Genomic DNA, 16,795 nt, shown 5'->3' on the forward strand with positions numbered 1-16,795 from the left:
AAACAGAGCAGAACAATGCGGTCCCTGCTCCTTTGCTCCAAATTAATACCAAACACAAGAGCACCACTGGATTAGGCTAGCCAACAGAGCAATTCCTCTCTCTCATACCCACCAACCCCCTTCTCTCAACCTTCTTCCAGGAGGAAGACTCTCTTCTCCCATCTGCACCTAGAGACCCCATGTCTGCTATAAGATTATATAAGGGAAAAGCACCATGCCCTTAAGCACTTGTGTCATCTAAGCAATCTGGACAACTGGCATGAAAGGTTGGGCTGGTGTTATTCATCATCCCCATATTACAGAAGAGGCTGCTCTGTCGAAGGCTGCCCAATTATCTTACAGCCGAGCTGCAATTTGGAAGCGAAGCCTTCCTAGCTCACAGGTAAATGCACTTAGCCATGGTGTTATACCAACCGGCCATACAGATCTCGGACATCTACGCCGATTGCTCCCATCGTTCCTACATCCACAACAACATCATCATTCCCCAGCACACAAATTCAAATTCCACAGTGTGGCAAGGAGCCCCCCTGCAGCTTAGCTGAAAGTAGTATTAGGCGGGCTGTACCACCTTAAGATGGAGACCATGTGATTTTGAATTATAAACCCAATACATGGAATATAACGAAGGGACAATGTGAAGTGACTCTCTGCACTCTTACAGCAGCAGAAAGTCAGGTACAGTATTGATGAACTGGAAAAATAAAAATGCAGCTCCCTTCCACGATTAGATTGAAGATATGTACAAAATCACTACACATGAACAGGTTGGGTAGAAACGTAAACTTGCCATGGACAAAATCAACAATATAAATACCGTAATAGGTTATGGTCTAGTTAACTACAATAACCATTTCTTGTAATGTATGTAAGTCCCCCACCCCCACTCTGTTTTTGTTTTCTACATAGGTGCTATTTGTTTTTTCCCCTTCTTTTTTGTGTCTTATCTTATTCTGTGCACTTGTGATTACGTACTTTTTAATCGAAACAAAATAAAAAAATTCCTTCCAGTAGCACCTTAGAGACCAACTAAGTTTGTCACTGGTATGAGCTTTTGTGTGCATGCACACTTCTTCAGATACCAGTGTGCATGCACACGAAAGCTCATACCAATGACAAACTTAGTTGCTCTCTAAGGTGCTATTGGAAGGATTTTATTTTTATTTTGTTTCGACTATGGCAGACCAACACAGCTACCTACCTGTAACTAGTACTTTTTAATCTTTCAATAAAGAAAAAAAATGATATTTTAAAAAGTGTTGGAGACCCATGTGATCAAACGCTCCCTTGGTGTTGATGAAACCTCGTGGCACGCCAAGAGAAAAGTGCATGGGAGAAAGCTAAACTACTACAATCCCTAATACAGTAGCTTTCCGTGATGGTCAGGGAGTTTCTGACATGGAGAAAGGTTTAACCATGACCGCCCATTCTGACGTGGCACAGCCTCCTAGGACTGTGCTAGATTGTTTTCCTGACATGTGAAAAGCCACTGCTTTAGCAATCTGAAGTAAGGTACACTACGTATACGCATAAGTGCTCAGCCAGTGGCCTCCCTCCACTCATACCTTGATCAACGGCCACTGATTGGGCTGATTAAGCAGCTTGACAATGGCGGGGATGCCATAGTTCAGCCGCACGGAATTCTGGGCCATCTCAGCCTCTGGGTGCCGGCTGGTGAGGTGCCTCAGAGCACAGACAGCCGGCTCGGTGATATCCTCTTTGTCTCCCGCCCGGAGGATGGTGTGTATCAGGGCCTCCACTCCATTTGACTGGGTGACCAGGGTCTTGTTCTTGCTGTTGTTGCAGGTCAGGTTGGAGAGGGTGCCGGTGGCACAGGTCAGCACGTTGATGTCGTCCGAACTCAGCTGGTTCACCAGGATCTTCAGGACACCATCAAGCCCCTCCTGTGGGTGGGGTAGAAAGGTCATGAGACGACACCACGGGGCCAGACAATTTCGTAAAAGGGAAGAAAGGAGTGTGGGGAAGAAGTATTCCAACATGTTTCTCTCTCAGACTCCCCCTTCTCAAACAGGAGTGTCATGAGATTTTGCTACAACCTCTCCAGGTCAGAAGCTAGCTAGACCCTAAGGCCAGGGTCATCTGCTGGAATCCCCTAAGCCAAATATGGCCACAGAGGAATGTCAACTGGCCCCCTAGTTGCTAACGCAAGAGCAAAAAAGAGGAGTGAAGGATCATCAAGGCTTGCCCTATTCCCCACTCCTCCACTCCCTTCTCCAAGTGATCCTCCAACAGAAGGAGATTACTGGTCATGACTCTGCAACTCTTAGGTACAATTGCTAGGTGGGGCTTATGGGTGGTTCAAATTAAAGGTGCCCGTGGAAAAAAATATACTGCTGCAGAATGCAAGAGGCCCTGCCCAGTCTTGCTCACCTGCTTTGTGGCCACATCTGAGAGGTTCCTCAGAGTCCACAGGCAGTTCTGCACAAGCCTTGGGCTGGAGCTGGTCAGGTGCTTTCCCAGAGCTTGCATGCCTCCTGTTGGGATGTGTTGGAGGAGGAAGAAGAAAAGAGATTATAAAATTGTAATTTATTTACTTTTACTTTGGTTACTTGGACAAACAGTGTTAAACCACCACTACATAACTAGCATTTAAACCCTGTCTTTCCTGCTGGAAAGGAAGTTGGATGTAGCTCACGGCTACAGCTGCAGCAATGCTATCATGCACGACACAAACTGCCAAGACAGGCTGCGAGAGGGAGTCCGACAGCACTAATTAGCGTTTTGCAAGGTTGATATATATAATGAAGCAACACTAAGAACATTTCCTTGACACAAATCTTTGTTGTGTGTTCAAGACTATGCTCAAGAGGAAGTCCGATCACTGCTTTTTTCTATTATACAGGTAAGGAAACCAAGGCTAGCGAAGTGACTCGCCAAAAGCTGTGTTATGTTAAAACCCTTACAATAACCGGCACCATACCTAAGTAAGAAGTCAGGTCCTGCCCACAGGAATGTCAAAGGCAAAGATCTTGATCAAGTTCTAAGTCTAACTCTTTCAACACTAGACTGTGGTGTGAGGTTCTTTGCTTTCTAGTAGAATGACTGTGCACAGGTCTTACTGTAACTGAAAGGCTAGCTATTTGCCCAGTCTATAGCAATGATGAAGCAACGATGGTGTTGCCCTGATCAGTGCCTGGGAAACCCCACTTGCAAGACCCATTGTTGCTCTGAGTTTTTAAAGAAACAGTATCCTCTAGTCAATTTGTACATGCTGAACTAGTTCCTGGGAGAGTCCTGAAAGCTGAGCATTCCTCGCTTTACTCAACGTACCACTTTGCACGTTCTCCAATGCAAAGTGCAAATTTAGGGAACATACTTTGCACAGTCAATGAAGAGAACCAATTGCCACAGCGCACTCTAGAGGCATCAGCTGCTGAAGACAGCAAAGTGTGACGCCAGATGAAGCACCCCTTTTCCAGACTCCTAACAAAGCGTTCCACTACTGTAGCCACTCACCGGCTTCCACGATGGCTGGCTTGTTGCTGGGGCAGACGGAAAGGACCTTGAGGACGCGGCTGGTGGTCCAGAGCAGTTTCTCATATGAGTAGCTGCGCATAATCTGAACAAGCGCTTGGGGGCCTCCGTTGGCCAGGATGATGAGCTGCAGAAGCAAGCACACAGAGCAATGATCTCCTGCTTCTCTGGGCGGGTGCAGAGAATGGCACCTGTCCATTCAATAGTTTCCCCAGAACTTAGGGCATGTTCTCTCCATGAAGCCTTTTCCTTGCTGTTTGTAAACAGGAGCTGACACAACCCAAAATCAAACATGAGTGGGGAAGACTTGCTTATATTCTGAGCACCAATTCAGGCTCTATGTTACTGGATCCCAGGGTCTCTCCTGCCCCGCACTCCATGTAAGAGAAGCATCCTAGTTTAGTGGCACGGCTCCCCCTTTACCTTGCTTTCCTGGTTCCCATAGGCAAGCAGCTGCAGGCAGTCCGTGGTGATGGCAAGAAATTTTGGGTTGTTCTTGGTCAGGAGGGGGACCATCTTCTGAAGGCCATCCGCCAGGCGCACGGCCATCTTGGCACCTTCCTGGTACAGCAGCAGGTTGTGAAGGGTGGTGATGGCATAAAACAGGACTGACTCCACGGGAGAGCTGTGCGCCAAGGGGTGGGAAACAGTGGGAGACAAAAAATTCTATTATTTGAATTTCCAGCCTACTGCCAAAGGGGGTCAAGACAGGCAACGATTCATACGTGAACTGCAATGAAGAAACAGTGGGACTCACTGCACATGCTTAAAATAAAGCCCCGCTGCCTTAGCGATCACACGCTCTGTCACCAAGCTATGCACCTGCCATCCACTTAAGTTATGTCCCCACTCCCTGGCTTCTCCTCTCCTTTCTCAGGGTGCTCAGTTGAGAGCAACACCAAGATGATGGGACAGTTTTGCTGCCAACTCAGTTGTGGGGCTGCCACTGAGGATGCGGCTCTGTGCTCTGGTGGTCCCACCGTGGCACACAGAGAGGCTATTAAAAAAGGTGCCAAGATATGAAGAGGGTGCAGTGGTTGCGGGACTTCTAAACTGTGGAAAAGCAGTAGTGGAAACCGAGCAAGGCTCAGCTACGGCACGCCGAGGCTTGTGCTTCAAAAAACAAAGGCGACGCCTCCATGTTAAGGCAACTGCTCATCAGCTCCATTTTATGCCAGCTGGGTGTGGACGTTCACCTGGCAAGCTGCCACGGCAGCTCAGGTGCCTAGCAAGGCTTGCATAGCATAGGAATAGCAGGAAGTGCTCAGGTGTGCCTGGGAATTTGGGGGTGACTGAAGCTAGTATGCTTTAGTTCTGCGTGCAAGCAAGGTTCTTTGTGCAACTCAAGAGATGGTTAACCGACCACCGGGAGGGACATGGTCAGCTATTTGTCAAGCTAAGAGGTAGAGAAGGATCAAGTAAATATGGCCCTTCCCTGTAATATCAGGTGTGGGTAGGTTGCTTGTAATTACTCATTGGAAGTATAGAGGATTATGTACATCACAATGGGACTTGACAGGTTTCAGGGCTGAGCCCTGGCACAAACCAAAGATTGAGGGTATTGCTATGGTCGATGTTCCATCAGTGCAAGGATTTCTCCTCCCCACTCCCACACCTTTCTAAATATGTTCTGGGCTTTCTCCCGACCTACCAGAGCAGATTTTGGGGTGGTGCAGGGGGAAAAGAAATCCTGTTAGGTTAGCACGTGAATTTAGTTTAATAATAAACTAAGCCACTCTGGGCGGCTTCCAACAGCCACTCTGGGCGGCTTCCAACAGAAAAATGAAATGAAATAATCTATTAAACATTAAAAGCCTCCCTAAACAGGGCTGCCTTCAGATGTCTTCCAAAAATCTGGTAGCTGTTTTTCTCTTTGACATCTGATGGGAGGGTGTTCCACAGGGCGGGCGCTACCGAGAAGGCCCTCTGCCTGGTTCCCTGCATCCTGGCTTCTTGCAACGAGAGAACCGCCAGAAGGCCCTCGGTACTGGATCTCAGTGTCCGGGCAGAACGATGGGGTGGAGACGCTCCTTCAGGTATACTGGACCGAATACCACCCTAAACTTCTGCAATTACAACCCGCCAAGAACCTGAGCAGAATACCTAGTGCAAATGCAGCCCAGATAGGCGTCCTATACATTGTTTGGATTTCCAAGCTTTACTCTTCAAACAAGCTCTTCCAAAAATGGGGGAAGTGATAGATCAAGCTCTGCTGAGTGTTGGAAATTCAGAAAGCCCTGTAGGGTTGGGGGAAGGCTGTAGTTCACAGCAGAGCATCTGATTTGTATGCAAAAGCTCCCAGGTTCGATCCTTGGCTTCTAGAAGGACGACTGGGATGGAACCCTGGATAAAGCCCAGAGAGCCACTGCCAGCCAAGTGTAACAATACTGAGCCAGATGGACCAATGGTTTGACTCTGCCTAAGGCAGTGTCTATGATTTTAAAGGCATCCATGGGATGGGCCAAGGGCTGCAGATTCACCTGAGCATGCGCACAAGAGCTGGGATGCCCCCAGACTTAAAGATGGACAGCAGGCCCTCGCGGTGGTGGGACAGGTTGTGGAGGATGCTGGTGGTGCAGCGGGCTGTATCTAGGTCGCTCGTGCTGTGCATGGTTCGGACCACGGCAGCGACGATCTGAGGGGACTGCATCAGAGCACGGCGCGAGGCCTCCTTCTTGGACAGCTGGTTCACAATCATGGCTGCTTTGCTGACCACGACCTGGAAGGAATGGAAGCAATGAATTTAAGAGGTGAGCTGAAAGGATGAAACAGGGAGCTGCAGTGAGTTCTGCCGAACACCCAGTTCTATTGTGCTGCAATCAATCTTTATTGCGGTCAAAGACCAGACAAGGTGTACTACATCAACACCAACGGGCGGACCCAGTAGACAAAATTAAAAATTCCCTATATACTTATTTACATGAAAATGACACTCTTCTCTTTATGCTGAATTTTACACATTGCTGGTGATGATGACAGCCCTAAAAGCTCCAGCGTTCAACACTAAGCGTGGCCGAATTCTGCACCCTGTGTTAGTTACACAAATCAGAATGATTTATCTCTTGACATGATCCAGTCCACTTCTGTGAGTCATTGGGGGGGGGAGGAATCAAGGGGGCTGAAGTTCTTCTACGTGCTAACAATGCTATTCATCACTCTCTCGGGCTTCAAGGGTTTCACCAGAGATTGCCAAAAACCTTTGCAGTTGTAAGAGCTAGGCACACTTGGTAATTTTTTTTTGTGGGGTGGGGTAAATTGCAGAAGACTGAAACTGAAGATTCAAGGGCAGAGAAGTTGCAGAATTTCAGTGGGAGCACAGTATACACCACTTCACGTACGGGATCACTGACATGCCAACTACACTCCAGACCACCCACTCTGCTAGGGCAAACTGACTCCAACAAGTCGCAGGGGTCTAGAGCCTTACCGGATCCTCGTCATTCAAGAGTTTGGTGAGTTCGGGGATGGCACGGGTGGCCAGCTCAGCATCATCCTGGTAGTTGATGAGATGCACAATGGCCGACTTGAGCATCTGGGAGGGCTCGGCCAGTCGCTGAACATTTGTCTGCTGCCCTTCCACTTGGGTGCTGATGAGAAGGGAGCGGTCCTCTACCGTCTCCGGGTACATGGCAGCCCGGACGCGCTGGGCACGGGTCATGGCAAGGTGGGACTCCAAATCCGCTGCAAAAGAGGGCGAGCGGGGACAGGATTAGCACAGAGGAAATCCCAACCAGGATTTCCATCCGCCTCACAGGGAGGTTCATGAAACTGCTTCAGCTCTGCGAGGTGCAGGAGTCGTCACATGTGAGCCAAGAGATAAGGCAGGAGTTAATTAGCCAGTGCGATTAGGCAGTTGTAACACAAAGCTGCTTAATTAAAAACATGAAAGGGAGGTGGGAAATGGGGACCGGTTTGCACTGGAAAAATATACACAGGGATTCGGGGGGGGGGGGGTCGTGTTGACGCTCCTAAATTATTGCAGCAACCTGGATTGCTGTGCTACGCAGAGAATCACAGCTGTTCGCTGCCTCTACCTGCAAATGCGACTGTCTTTCTGCAGTCTCCTACAAGTCTCTTCTGTATTTAGAATTATAGCTTCTCTGAGTTAGTGCGGAAACACCCTTGAGCTACAGACTTCTCCATCCTTGTACAAGTCCACCTTCACAACATCCTACCAGAAGGTGCTCTTTCCATTTCATAGCCGGGGAACCACAGCTGAGGCAATGTTACTTGTCCCACCCAATGGGACTATGGCAGAATGTGGATTTGAATCCAGATTTCCCAGCTCACAAGGCTGAGGACCAGTTCTTACGCTACACGAGCAGTGAGGTCACGTCCCAAGATTCAGATGCTACCAATTCATGTGGGATGAACTGAAATGTTCTGCTTTCTGTGACCGTGCTTAAACTAGCCACTAACATGCACTAATCACAGCATGGGAAGTAATCACACAGAAGCATCATTCTTGCAAAAATGTAAGAACTGTCTGGATATACTGCCCTGCTGGAGCAAGGCATCTCTTGGGTCTGTGTTCGTAATTTCTGAGCGCCGATTTAACCTTTAAAGCCCTACACATCCAGAGTCCTAGCCTCTTAGAGCACACTAGTGTTGGGACCCACTGATGACAAGGAAGAATTTTTATTACAATCATCATCATGATGTAAAGAGTTACAGCCTGACCTGGGGTGGGTTGGTTGCAACAGCATTACTGCCACCCATACAAAATACAGTGGTACCTTGACATCCAAATGACTCGACTTCCGAAGGTTTAGACTTCCGAAGTCGGCAAACCCGGAAGTCTTTTCGCCGCGCGCACGTTCTGCGCCTGCGCAGAAGTGCAAAATCGCGCTTTGCACATGTGCAGAACAGGCGCTTCGACAACTGAAGACTTCGACTTACGAAGAGTCCTGCGGAACGGATCACCTTCGTAAGTCGAGGTACCACTGTATATGGTAGAAAAAGGTAGGTCCAGGTCTGAGGAGCCTACTTTCTTTATGGAATGCCTTCTTCCATATCACCCAAACCACCTATGCTTTCTGCAACCAGGCTGTCAGTTACCAACAGCAGAGCTTTTTTTCCCTGTTACAGTGCCCGTTCTTCAGATTACCTACCTATGCGGTTGGGAAGTTTAGCTACCAATTTTTTCTTGGCTTTTTTAAATAATGGCATTAGAGTCTGGAGAGTGTTCAGATACAGTGCTGGTGGGGTTTAATCTGGCACTATAACACCCGGTAAAATAAGTCTGTGTCTCTCTTTTATAATGGAGGTGACATCAGTATTGTATTTTGTGCTTGCCTTGTAAACCTCCTGGGGAGACCCAAACTGGGTGAAGAGGCAATATGCAACGCTGCCTCATCATATGACCTCAGGCAAGGGCGTGGCCTGAAGGTTCATGGTGCAGCAACCAGAGGTGGTTTTAGGGTAGGGTGACCAGTGTAGTCGCACTGGGCTCCACGCTCCAGGCAGGGTTCGAAATTAGCAGGGCACCAGGTGCATTTTGCGCCTAAAGGTTCTTCATTTGCGAGCGCCTCAGAAAATCTGGCAGCCACTTTTTTAGCCTGGCTGACATTCAAGGATTACTGAAATATATGTGCTTTGAAGCCTCGAAGAATATGTTAAGGATAGAAAATATGTTTAACAATGAAACTGAAGTTTGGTACCAATATTTTTATTGTAAACACCAAATTAAACAGGTATTCACAATTTCCGCTAAAATGTGATATTAACAATGTGTCACTTATGTGAATTGTGTATTAGTTCATGCTTATCAAAATAAGAAATAAAAAGTGTTGCTGAACCCCACCCAAACCAAATGGCGACTAGACATTCTGTTTTGGCGCCTATAACCCAGCTCCCAGGAGCCATTTGGCTCCTAGCTTTCCTATCCCGGCTTCTAACACCGGCTGCTGAGGGGAACCACAACAACAATTCAGAACAGAGCGTGAGAGGTGGGGGCACCAAATTTGAGTGTTGCACAGAGCACCACTGAAATGTCTGCCACTGCAGCAGCCTTGCTCAAGCTAAGCTGGTCTGAGTCAGTACCCAGATGTGAGACTTCCTTTTATTATTCAACAGAAACCATAGATTGACTCAACAGAAACTCGATTGACTCCCATCAGGAAAGATTCATGTAATAAGCATATAAGTAAAGTTTCACCTTGTGCCTGGGCTTGGGCTTGCCCAGCTCCCGCCTGGCTGTAAGTGGTGGTCTTCTTAATAGTGTACTGCTTGCCATACAGGTCGTCGTCGTCCACCAAACACTTGCTGCTCACCGATGGCACCTGGGTATTCATCCCGGAATGGATGCCTGAGTCATAGGTGTATGTCTGCTGCCATTCCGTCACCTTAATGGGCTGCTCCATCATGTTCACCACCTCCATGGCTGCTCTGCAAGAAGATCCACCAGGGTTAAACCACAGCCGTAATGAGTCACACCAACAGCTGAAATTCCCCTGTATCAAGTGCAGGAAAATAAGGCAGACTTGGGTGCCTCTTCCCACTGCACCCAACTCACAGAGTATGACCTGCACATTTAGATTCGGAATTCCCCATGCAAGAAGTGATGTCACACAGCCCCACCCCACCAAAAATACTTTTGTCCACCACATCCAATGATTTCCAACTTTTTTGTTATTAGAACAAGGGTAACTTCTGGAACTCACGATAGCCTTCATAATGTTGCAGTTCCTTAGCCTTAATATATGTACTGCACGGCGCTGCTCTAGATATTTTGCATATTAACACCAGGACAAACATCTACAGCACGTTCCCACAGCTTTTGCACTTTCTGGGCAAATGTACAAGCTTTGTAGAGGCAACACAATCCTGCTCACCAAATACAGGATGACACAAGTTGTGTTTACACCATGTGTCACAAAGCAACAGCAGACACAAATTGCAAAATGCTCTGCTGTCTTCTAACTTTAGACCTTTACTTGATGGGAGTCCTCTCTGAACTGACCACATGGCCCACATTCCATCTTTCACAGTTTTGCCTCACTCTCTTTTGAGCTCAACTACTGTATACGGTACACCATAACATGGTTGCTATTCCTTGTGGCAGAGTGTTCCACAAGTCAAAATATGAAGGAAGGAGGAGCCTTATGAAGAGCTCTTATACATGCTGAATTTTAGGGTCTAGGGGTCAAGGGAACACAGTTTAGGATACAGACTCACACAGGGTGTGACATCATGAAATCTTGATTTGCATATGCAGGTAAGCCTCACAAATCATCACAGGAAGATCTTTCACGGGCACCAAATGCCAACTCCAGCACAGTCCTTTAAGGGAGATGGTTCACACATTCAACAGAATCCCCATGCAGATACACACCACGCTTTTGAAGAACATACAACACACATTTAAAGCACATGACTTCCTCCAAAGACTTGTGGGAACTGTAGTTTAAGGGTGCTGAGAACTGTACCGGTAGCTCTGTGAGGGGAAACTATAGTTCCCATTATTCTTTGGGGAAAGTTATATTGTTTAAATGTGTGTTTGATGCGACTTAAATGTGGAACCTCTCCATGTAAGGACTATATCAACTGATTGCAAAACAAACCACCAAAGACTGACTAAAGTATAAGAAGCCCATAGTCAAACTTATTTGGGCTCAGGAGGGGCTCTGACATTCTTAACACAACAAGGATCCGGGGAAACATTCACACGCAAAGCTATTTCCAGCAACAGAAAACTTTTTAAAAAGACTTTATGTACACTTTCAAAGTTTACATACATATTGCATACTACTGTTGGGTCATTGTTTTTGCACTGGAATAAACACTCTGCCCCCATCTCATTTTAGACTTGCATTCTCCTCAAAGCAGGGGTCTGTGCCTTTTTTATTATTGCCCCCATCTTGCTTTCAAATATGCCACATAGGATAAAAAACAACAACATGCAATGACAATGTCTACTTTACTCCATGGGATTGTTTTAACCTGCGCCCTTAACTTTTTGACAGTAAATAAAAGGGCTAGATCTTCATTCTTTCCACCTGTAAAACCCTTTCACTTAAGCCTGCTGCCACTCCCTCCTTTCAGAGTGAATTTCTCCTGGAAATCATATATATTTTAAAGGAGGGTGGGAAGATGCCATGCAGAAGGCTGTGCCTATATGGCAAATCCTCACAACTGTACACTTTGAGGCTCACGCAGAGACGTAATGTGGAGTCTGCAACCAGGAAGGGCAATTTTGGTAAGGGAACTCAAGAGATCCTGCTACTTTCTGGCCTCTACAGTATGCAGACAAGGGAGGGAAAGAGAGGAGGCAGCAGGGTTTGAAGAACCAAGCATAAGCCAGTCCACATGGACTTACTTGCAGGCAGGAGATGGAGCAGCTTCTATGTACACTGGGGAAAACCTTTAAATGTGGCTCTTTTATTAAAGCAGAGAAACCCCAAGGCACCCCGAGAGAAGAACAAGGCTTTGAAAGGTAGCACAACAAAAGCACTTTGGAAAGGAACTCATCTCTAGCCCAGCCTAAAAATAAGCATACACCGTGGAATGTACCCATCTGCCTCGTTTGCTTTTGGAAGCCATGGGCAATTGCCGGCGGAGACATGGGGAGACATTGGAAAGAGGGGAAGCGAAAGGCATAAACACACCACTCACCGAGATGGTATCTGCCTCTCCCAAGAAGCTTGCCCTGGAAGTCTGGGGACAGGACCGGTTGGAAGCCTGCTCCAGACCCCGCCTGCTTTCCTAGGAAAGGGTGTGATGCTAGAGAAATAAGTCAACCCCCCAGAAGATACTAACCTCGCCCTCTGAGGCAGCCCTATGCTAATTCTACAGGATAGGAATGTGGGAGGGAAGCTCTGATGCCAGGGTGACAAGTCAAGGATGATTAACAAGATAAAAGTTGAGTGAGTGTGTGTATCTATGAGAAAGAGAATGGACGCTACACAAGTCAACACATGTATCACATCTGAAGGGAGAAAAGAGGTACATGCGCAAATCACCAACTCAAGTTTCCACAAAGCCCGGGGTGTGTGGGTATGTGCAGCTGAGTCATCACGAGTCAGGCTGGGCAGAGTGCTTTCCCCGTGCAGTGCAATTTGAAGGCAAGCAGATGTTTGATATCTTGGACGGGGTTCACCATGGGGGGGGGGGCGTGTAGCAGGACCCATGCAGCCAATCAGTGCAAAGCATCCTCAAGCATCTTCAGCCTGCGTGGGAGTACCCAGCAGGCGCCAGTTCAAAAGTCAACCTGACCTCTAGTGCTGGGTGGGAGGAGAGGACGGGACGTTGCTGTGAAGGGAGGGAGCTGCTGCCATTCTCCTGACCACACACATGCGAGAACAAACCAAAGAGGACAGGCCGATATGCATTCTATACTGACCGGGGGGGGGGGAACGGTTTTTATGAAAGGAGTTGTGCGCATACTTTTAGACAACAAAGTTTTGTTGCCAGTTAATATTACAACGCTGCTGCCTGAAGCGACATCTACATATTCTATCTTTCATTTCATGTAATAAGCCAATGTTTCTTTATTCTCCTGTGCATGAATTTCACATGGGTATGAGGATATGGATAAGCACGTTCATAAAGGGGTGGGGGAAATGCACACTATAACATACATGGCTTTTTTTTTTTTTTTTGCTACATGCTGCCTTGAGAAGGGTCCATCTTCACTCTATATATGTTATGACCCTAACACAGAATTCAGCCTGATCTGAGAACTGAGGGGAGGATAGGGGCGGAACAGCTCCTGCTGCTGCTTAGCAGGCACTAGCCCAAAAGTGCCCATGACAAATCAGATCACCTCTCTCTAAAATGGCAACAATTTCTCCCAAAACTTTGCACAGTAGCAACCTACTGCAAAATAAATAAAAACTCTCTCTAGGCCTCACCAACCTGGTGCCCTGCAGATGTTCCAGATGTGCTGAACGGGCACGGTGGGAATTGCAGCCCAGAACATCTGGAGGGCACCAAGTTAGCAAATGATGCCATATCTTAAGAATACAGCTTTCCGGCGCTCTTGCTTTTGAAAGGCCTGAGGGGTGCAGGCAAACTTTCAGAAGCCAGAAGAGGGGCTGCGAGCAGGCAGAAAGACTGAAGCGTCTTGCACTGCTCCTTGTTCCTACCCTGCAGCCCAGCTAATACTAATTTATGTACATGTCATTCATTTCCAACAGCTGCCACCCCGCAAAGAAAAACCTCCCGCGTATTTGAACACCTGGAAGTACAATGAATTGAGCAAAACCCCGATGCAGTCAAATTGCAGATGTGCCTCCCCCTGCCTGCCCGCCCACTGTCAAGTTTCGGGCAGCACACGTAAGCCATGCTCACAAACCCTTGACTGGCTGCCTGTGGCAAGAACTGCTAGGAAGCTTGAGACCTAAATAGCAGCTGCTATGCTAGGTTAATCACTACTACATGCCGAGCGCCTGAGAAACAGCTTTCTGTAGATGAATCTCCAAGGGAGACTATCGTGTGAGAAAAACTGGATTTAAAAAAAAAATCAAAGGAGCCACTATTTTAGTGGATCATGACAGTAAGACCTTAATGATATTTTTCTTCCAGCTCCATCACAGGGCAGAAGTTGCCACATCTTGCCAACCCTACCCGGTTTGCAACCAACACACTATCCATAATTATCATCCCCACATCTGTAATGCTGGCCCTCCTCCAAGGAGCTCTGTGCACGATACATGCATGTGTCTCATTCTGGCCTCACAACAACGCAATAGAGACAGGAAGAGCCACCGTGATCAACAGACATTTTGTAAGAGGGACTGACTTGCCTCATGCAATGGCTACCTGTCAGGGGCTTGAACCAGGCTCTAAGGCTGCACACACAGCATCCATTTAAAGCACTTTTCTTCCCACAAAGAATCCTCGGAGTTGCAGTTTACACACACACACCCCAAAGCTACAATCCCTAGCACCCTTAACAAAGCACAGTTCTCGGGATCCTTTGGAGGAGGGGAAGTAATGTGCTTTAAAATGTATGGCGAGTACGCAGCCTAGGAGTCAACGGATGCAATTAGCAGGATTGTGCGGTCCAGCTGATCTAGGCAACCTCACTATCTGGGGGAAGCAAAGTTCACATATCTGAACATTCTCCCCGCAAATACACTACTCAGGTTGAAATTAGCATGCTCTCTCCCACTTATTTTTTGTTCAGTCTGGTTCCTGTGGGCGGGAGAGTTCAGGCAAACAATCCCACTCCCTGTCTGCAATGATTTAAGCCCAGGAAAAGCTTTAACACTTGATTCTGCCGATTGCGGCCTTATGTGAAAAAACAATTCTAGTAACTGACAGCACCACAGACAAGACAGGAACACAGATGTCATAAATCTCAGCTGTCCTTAACTGTCATTACTTCTCCCATTAAACATGGGGATCACAGTTCTGCAGCAATGCTGAGAATTCAGATGGGGGGGGGAAGGGGATCTCGCAGAAATGTAATGTTTTTTTGTGGCTGCTAAACATAACTGCATTCTTAAGTATGTGCATCATCAAACTGGCTGGGAATAAAACATGGCCAATACCTACTGAGAACATTGATAGAACAAGGTAAAAATCTGGTATTGAGGCAACTGGATTGCACACCAGCAAAACGTAGCTTTATGCTACGTCTGTGGTTAGCGAAGGTGCCTCCCTTCAAACAGAAAGTTATGGAGAACAGCTACCACACCCACGTTAGGAATGACAGTGAGCTGCCACCTCCTTCTCCAGGAAAGCCAGTCAGGCAGGTTCCTCCCTCCAGGTGCAGAGAGATGAGGAAAAGTGGAGGACATATTCCTGGGGGAAACGGGCTTCTCAACCTGACACTCCCTTTGCCAGTGTCCAAGCAGGTCACTTCAATTCAATATATAATGAACTGGGCTAAGATGGAACTATCCACCTGGGTCCAAATAGCTTCTTGGCTGTGAGGTTTGCTAGATGCCCTTGAGCCACTCACTTCCAGGCCACTTCAAGCATTATTTGCTTTCCTATATCGAAACTGCTTCCAAACGGGATACACCTAATCTACATGGAGCAACACAGACATGTGTGCAGTTGTAGTCAGGATATTTTCCAATTTTTTAAAAAATTAAACCCACTCTTAAGGAAAATAAATAAAACTCAGGGTTACAGTAGTTCATTAACAAATGTGTATTCCATAAAACAAACATCAATGCAAGAAATGCATCTGTGCATCGGACTAACCACATGTCCACATGTATCAGAGGCGCCAAGTTCCACGCAACATTGGGGGGACGGCTTGTCATAGGGAGACCCAGCAAGGCCCGGCCCTCAAGATTGTGGGGGCTCAGTCCCATTCCCACATACTTTGGGGGGGGGGAGTTCACCCCATAGAGTTGGCGCCTATGACATGTACGCATACAGCCTTTCCCCGAAAGGAATGTATGGTGTGTGTGTGTGTATATATATATGTATTCATATGTACGGTACACATATATTTTATACACACGGAGTTGCAAAAACTTCTGGATCAGCCAATAGCCCATCTAGACCAGCATCCTGTTCTCACAGTGGCCAACCAGATGCCTATGGAAAACCCAAAACGAGTATTTGAGCACAACAGCGCCCTCTCCTACAATTTCCAGTAACTGCTGCTGCTGCTTCCAAGGTAAAACCAAGATACTGTGGCTAGTAGCCTTATGCTCCATGAATTTGTCCAATTCTCTTAAAGCTACCCAAATCCACCTCCATATTTCGATTTGCAGGTTCTCTTTGTGGTGTTAATTGCTGCTGCTGTAATGAAGGTGGTGGGAGGGGGAACCACACAGGGAGCTCTGCACAGGCCTCAGCACATGTATTAACTGGCTCTGCTGTGGGGGTAGGGCAGTTTTAACCAAGTCAGCAGAGCCACTCATTTGCAGGTAGTTGTGCTGACATGATTGAAATCACCACACCCCATAGTGACGCTGTTTCCCACACAGTTTAGTACAGTGGCGGCAGCAGCAGCAATCATACACACACAGAGAGCCAATATGAGAACCAAACCTGACACTCTGTCGCTAGCTCTCCAGTTTATGCAATTAGTTTTTAAAACCGTAAAGAGTTATGTTCTTCCCGCAGGTAAATCCTCTCCTTCATCTGGTGCGGGAGCCATATGGCAGCTAGTTAACCAACTGGATCTGCCCCATAAAGAATGAGCCCTTGGCAAGAAGATATGCAGAATCCATTTCTTCCGGGTGTTTCACTATCTCAAAGCTGTGCACCGAGCAAAACTCAGCCATGTTGCAGGGTAGCGCTTTGAGCTCCTGAGCCATTTGCAAACGGCATCAGCAGTTTGCAAAAGTAAAAAAGGGGGGGGGGTAAAGTAATGCTAGAATCCGAGAAGAAA

General features: G+C 47.2%; 1 protein-coding gene across 3 annotated transcripts in view; it reads right to left on the reverse strand.

The window, feature by feature from the left end:
* Nucleotides 1-16,795, reverse strand: part of JUP (junction plakoglobin) — a 60,621-nt gene that overhangs the window by 7,795 nt on the left and 36,031 nt on the right. For 2 of the 3 annotated variants that reach the window (XM_035134276.2, XM_060281473.1), the window contains exons 2-8: nt 9,653-9,882; nt 6,923-7,176; nt 5,976-6,214; nt 3,919-4,120; nt 3,478-3,622; nt 2,392-2,495; nt 1,566-1,904 (exon numbers count right to left, since the gene is read on the reverse strand). In XM_035134276.2, coding sequence (XP_034990167.1) covers nt 1,566-1,904; nt 2,392-2,495; nt 3,478-3,622; nt 3,919-4,120; nt 5,976-6,214; nt 6,923-7,176; nt 9,653-9,875 — 1,506 coding nt within the window. In that variant the 5' untranslated portion in view covers nt 9,876-9,882. Of the gene's footprint in view, nt 1-1,565; nt 1,905-2,391; nt 2,496-3,477; nt 3,623-3,918; nt 4,121-5,975; nt 6,215-6,922; nt 7,177-9,652; nt 9,883-12,108; nt 12,133-16,795 lie in introns of those variants that run through there. The other variant, XM_035134275.2, reaches the window with a different exon arrangement.

This window comes from Zootoca vivipara, chromosome 13 (assembly GCF_963506605.1).
Source record: "Zootoca vivipara chromosome 13, rZooViv1.1, whole genome shotgun sequence".
Lineage (NCBI taxonomy): Eukaryota > Metazoa > Chordata > Lepidosauria > Squamata > Lacertidae > Zootoca > Zootoca vivipara.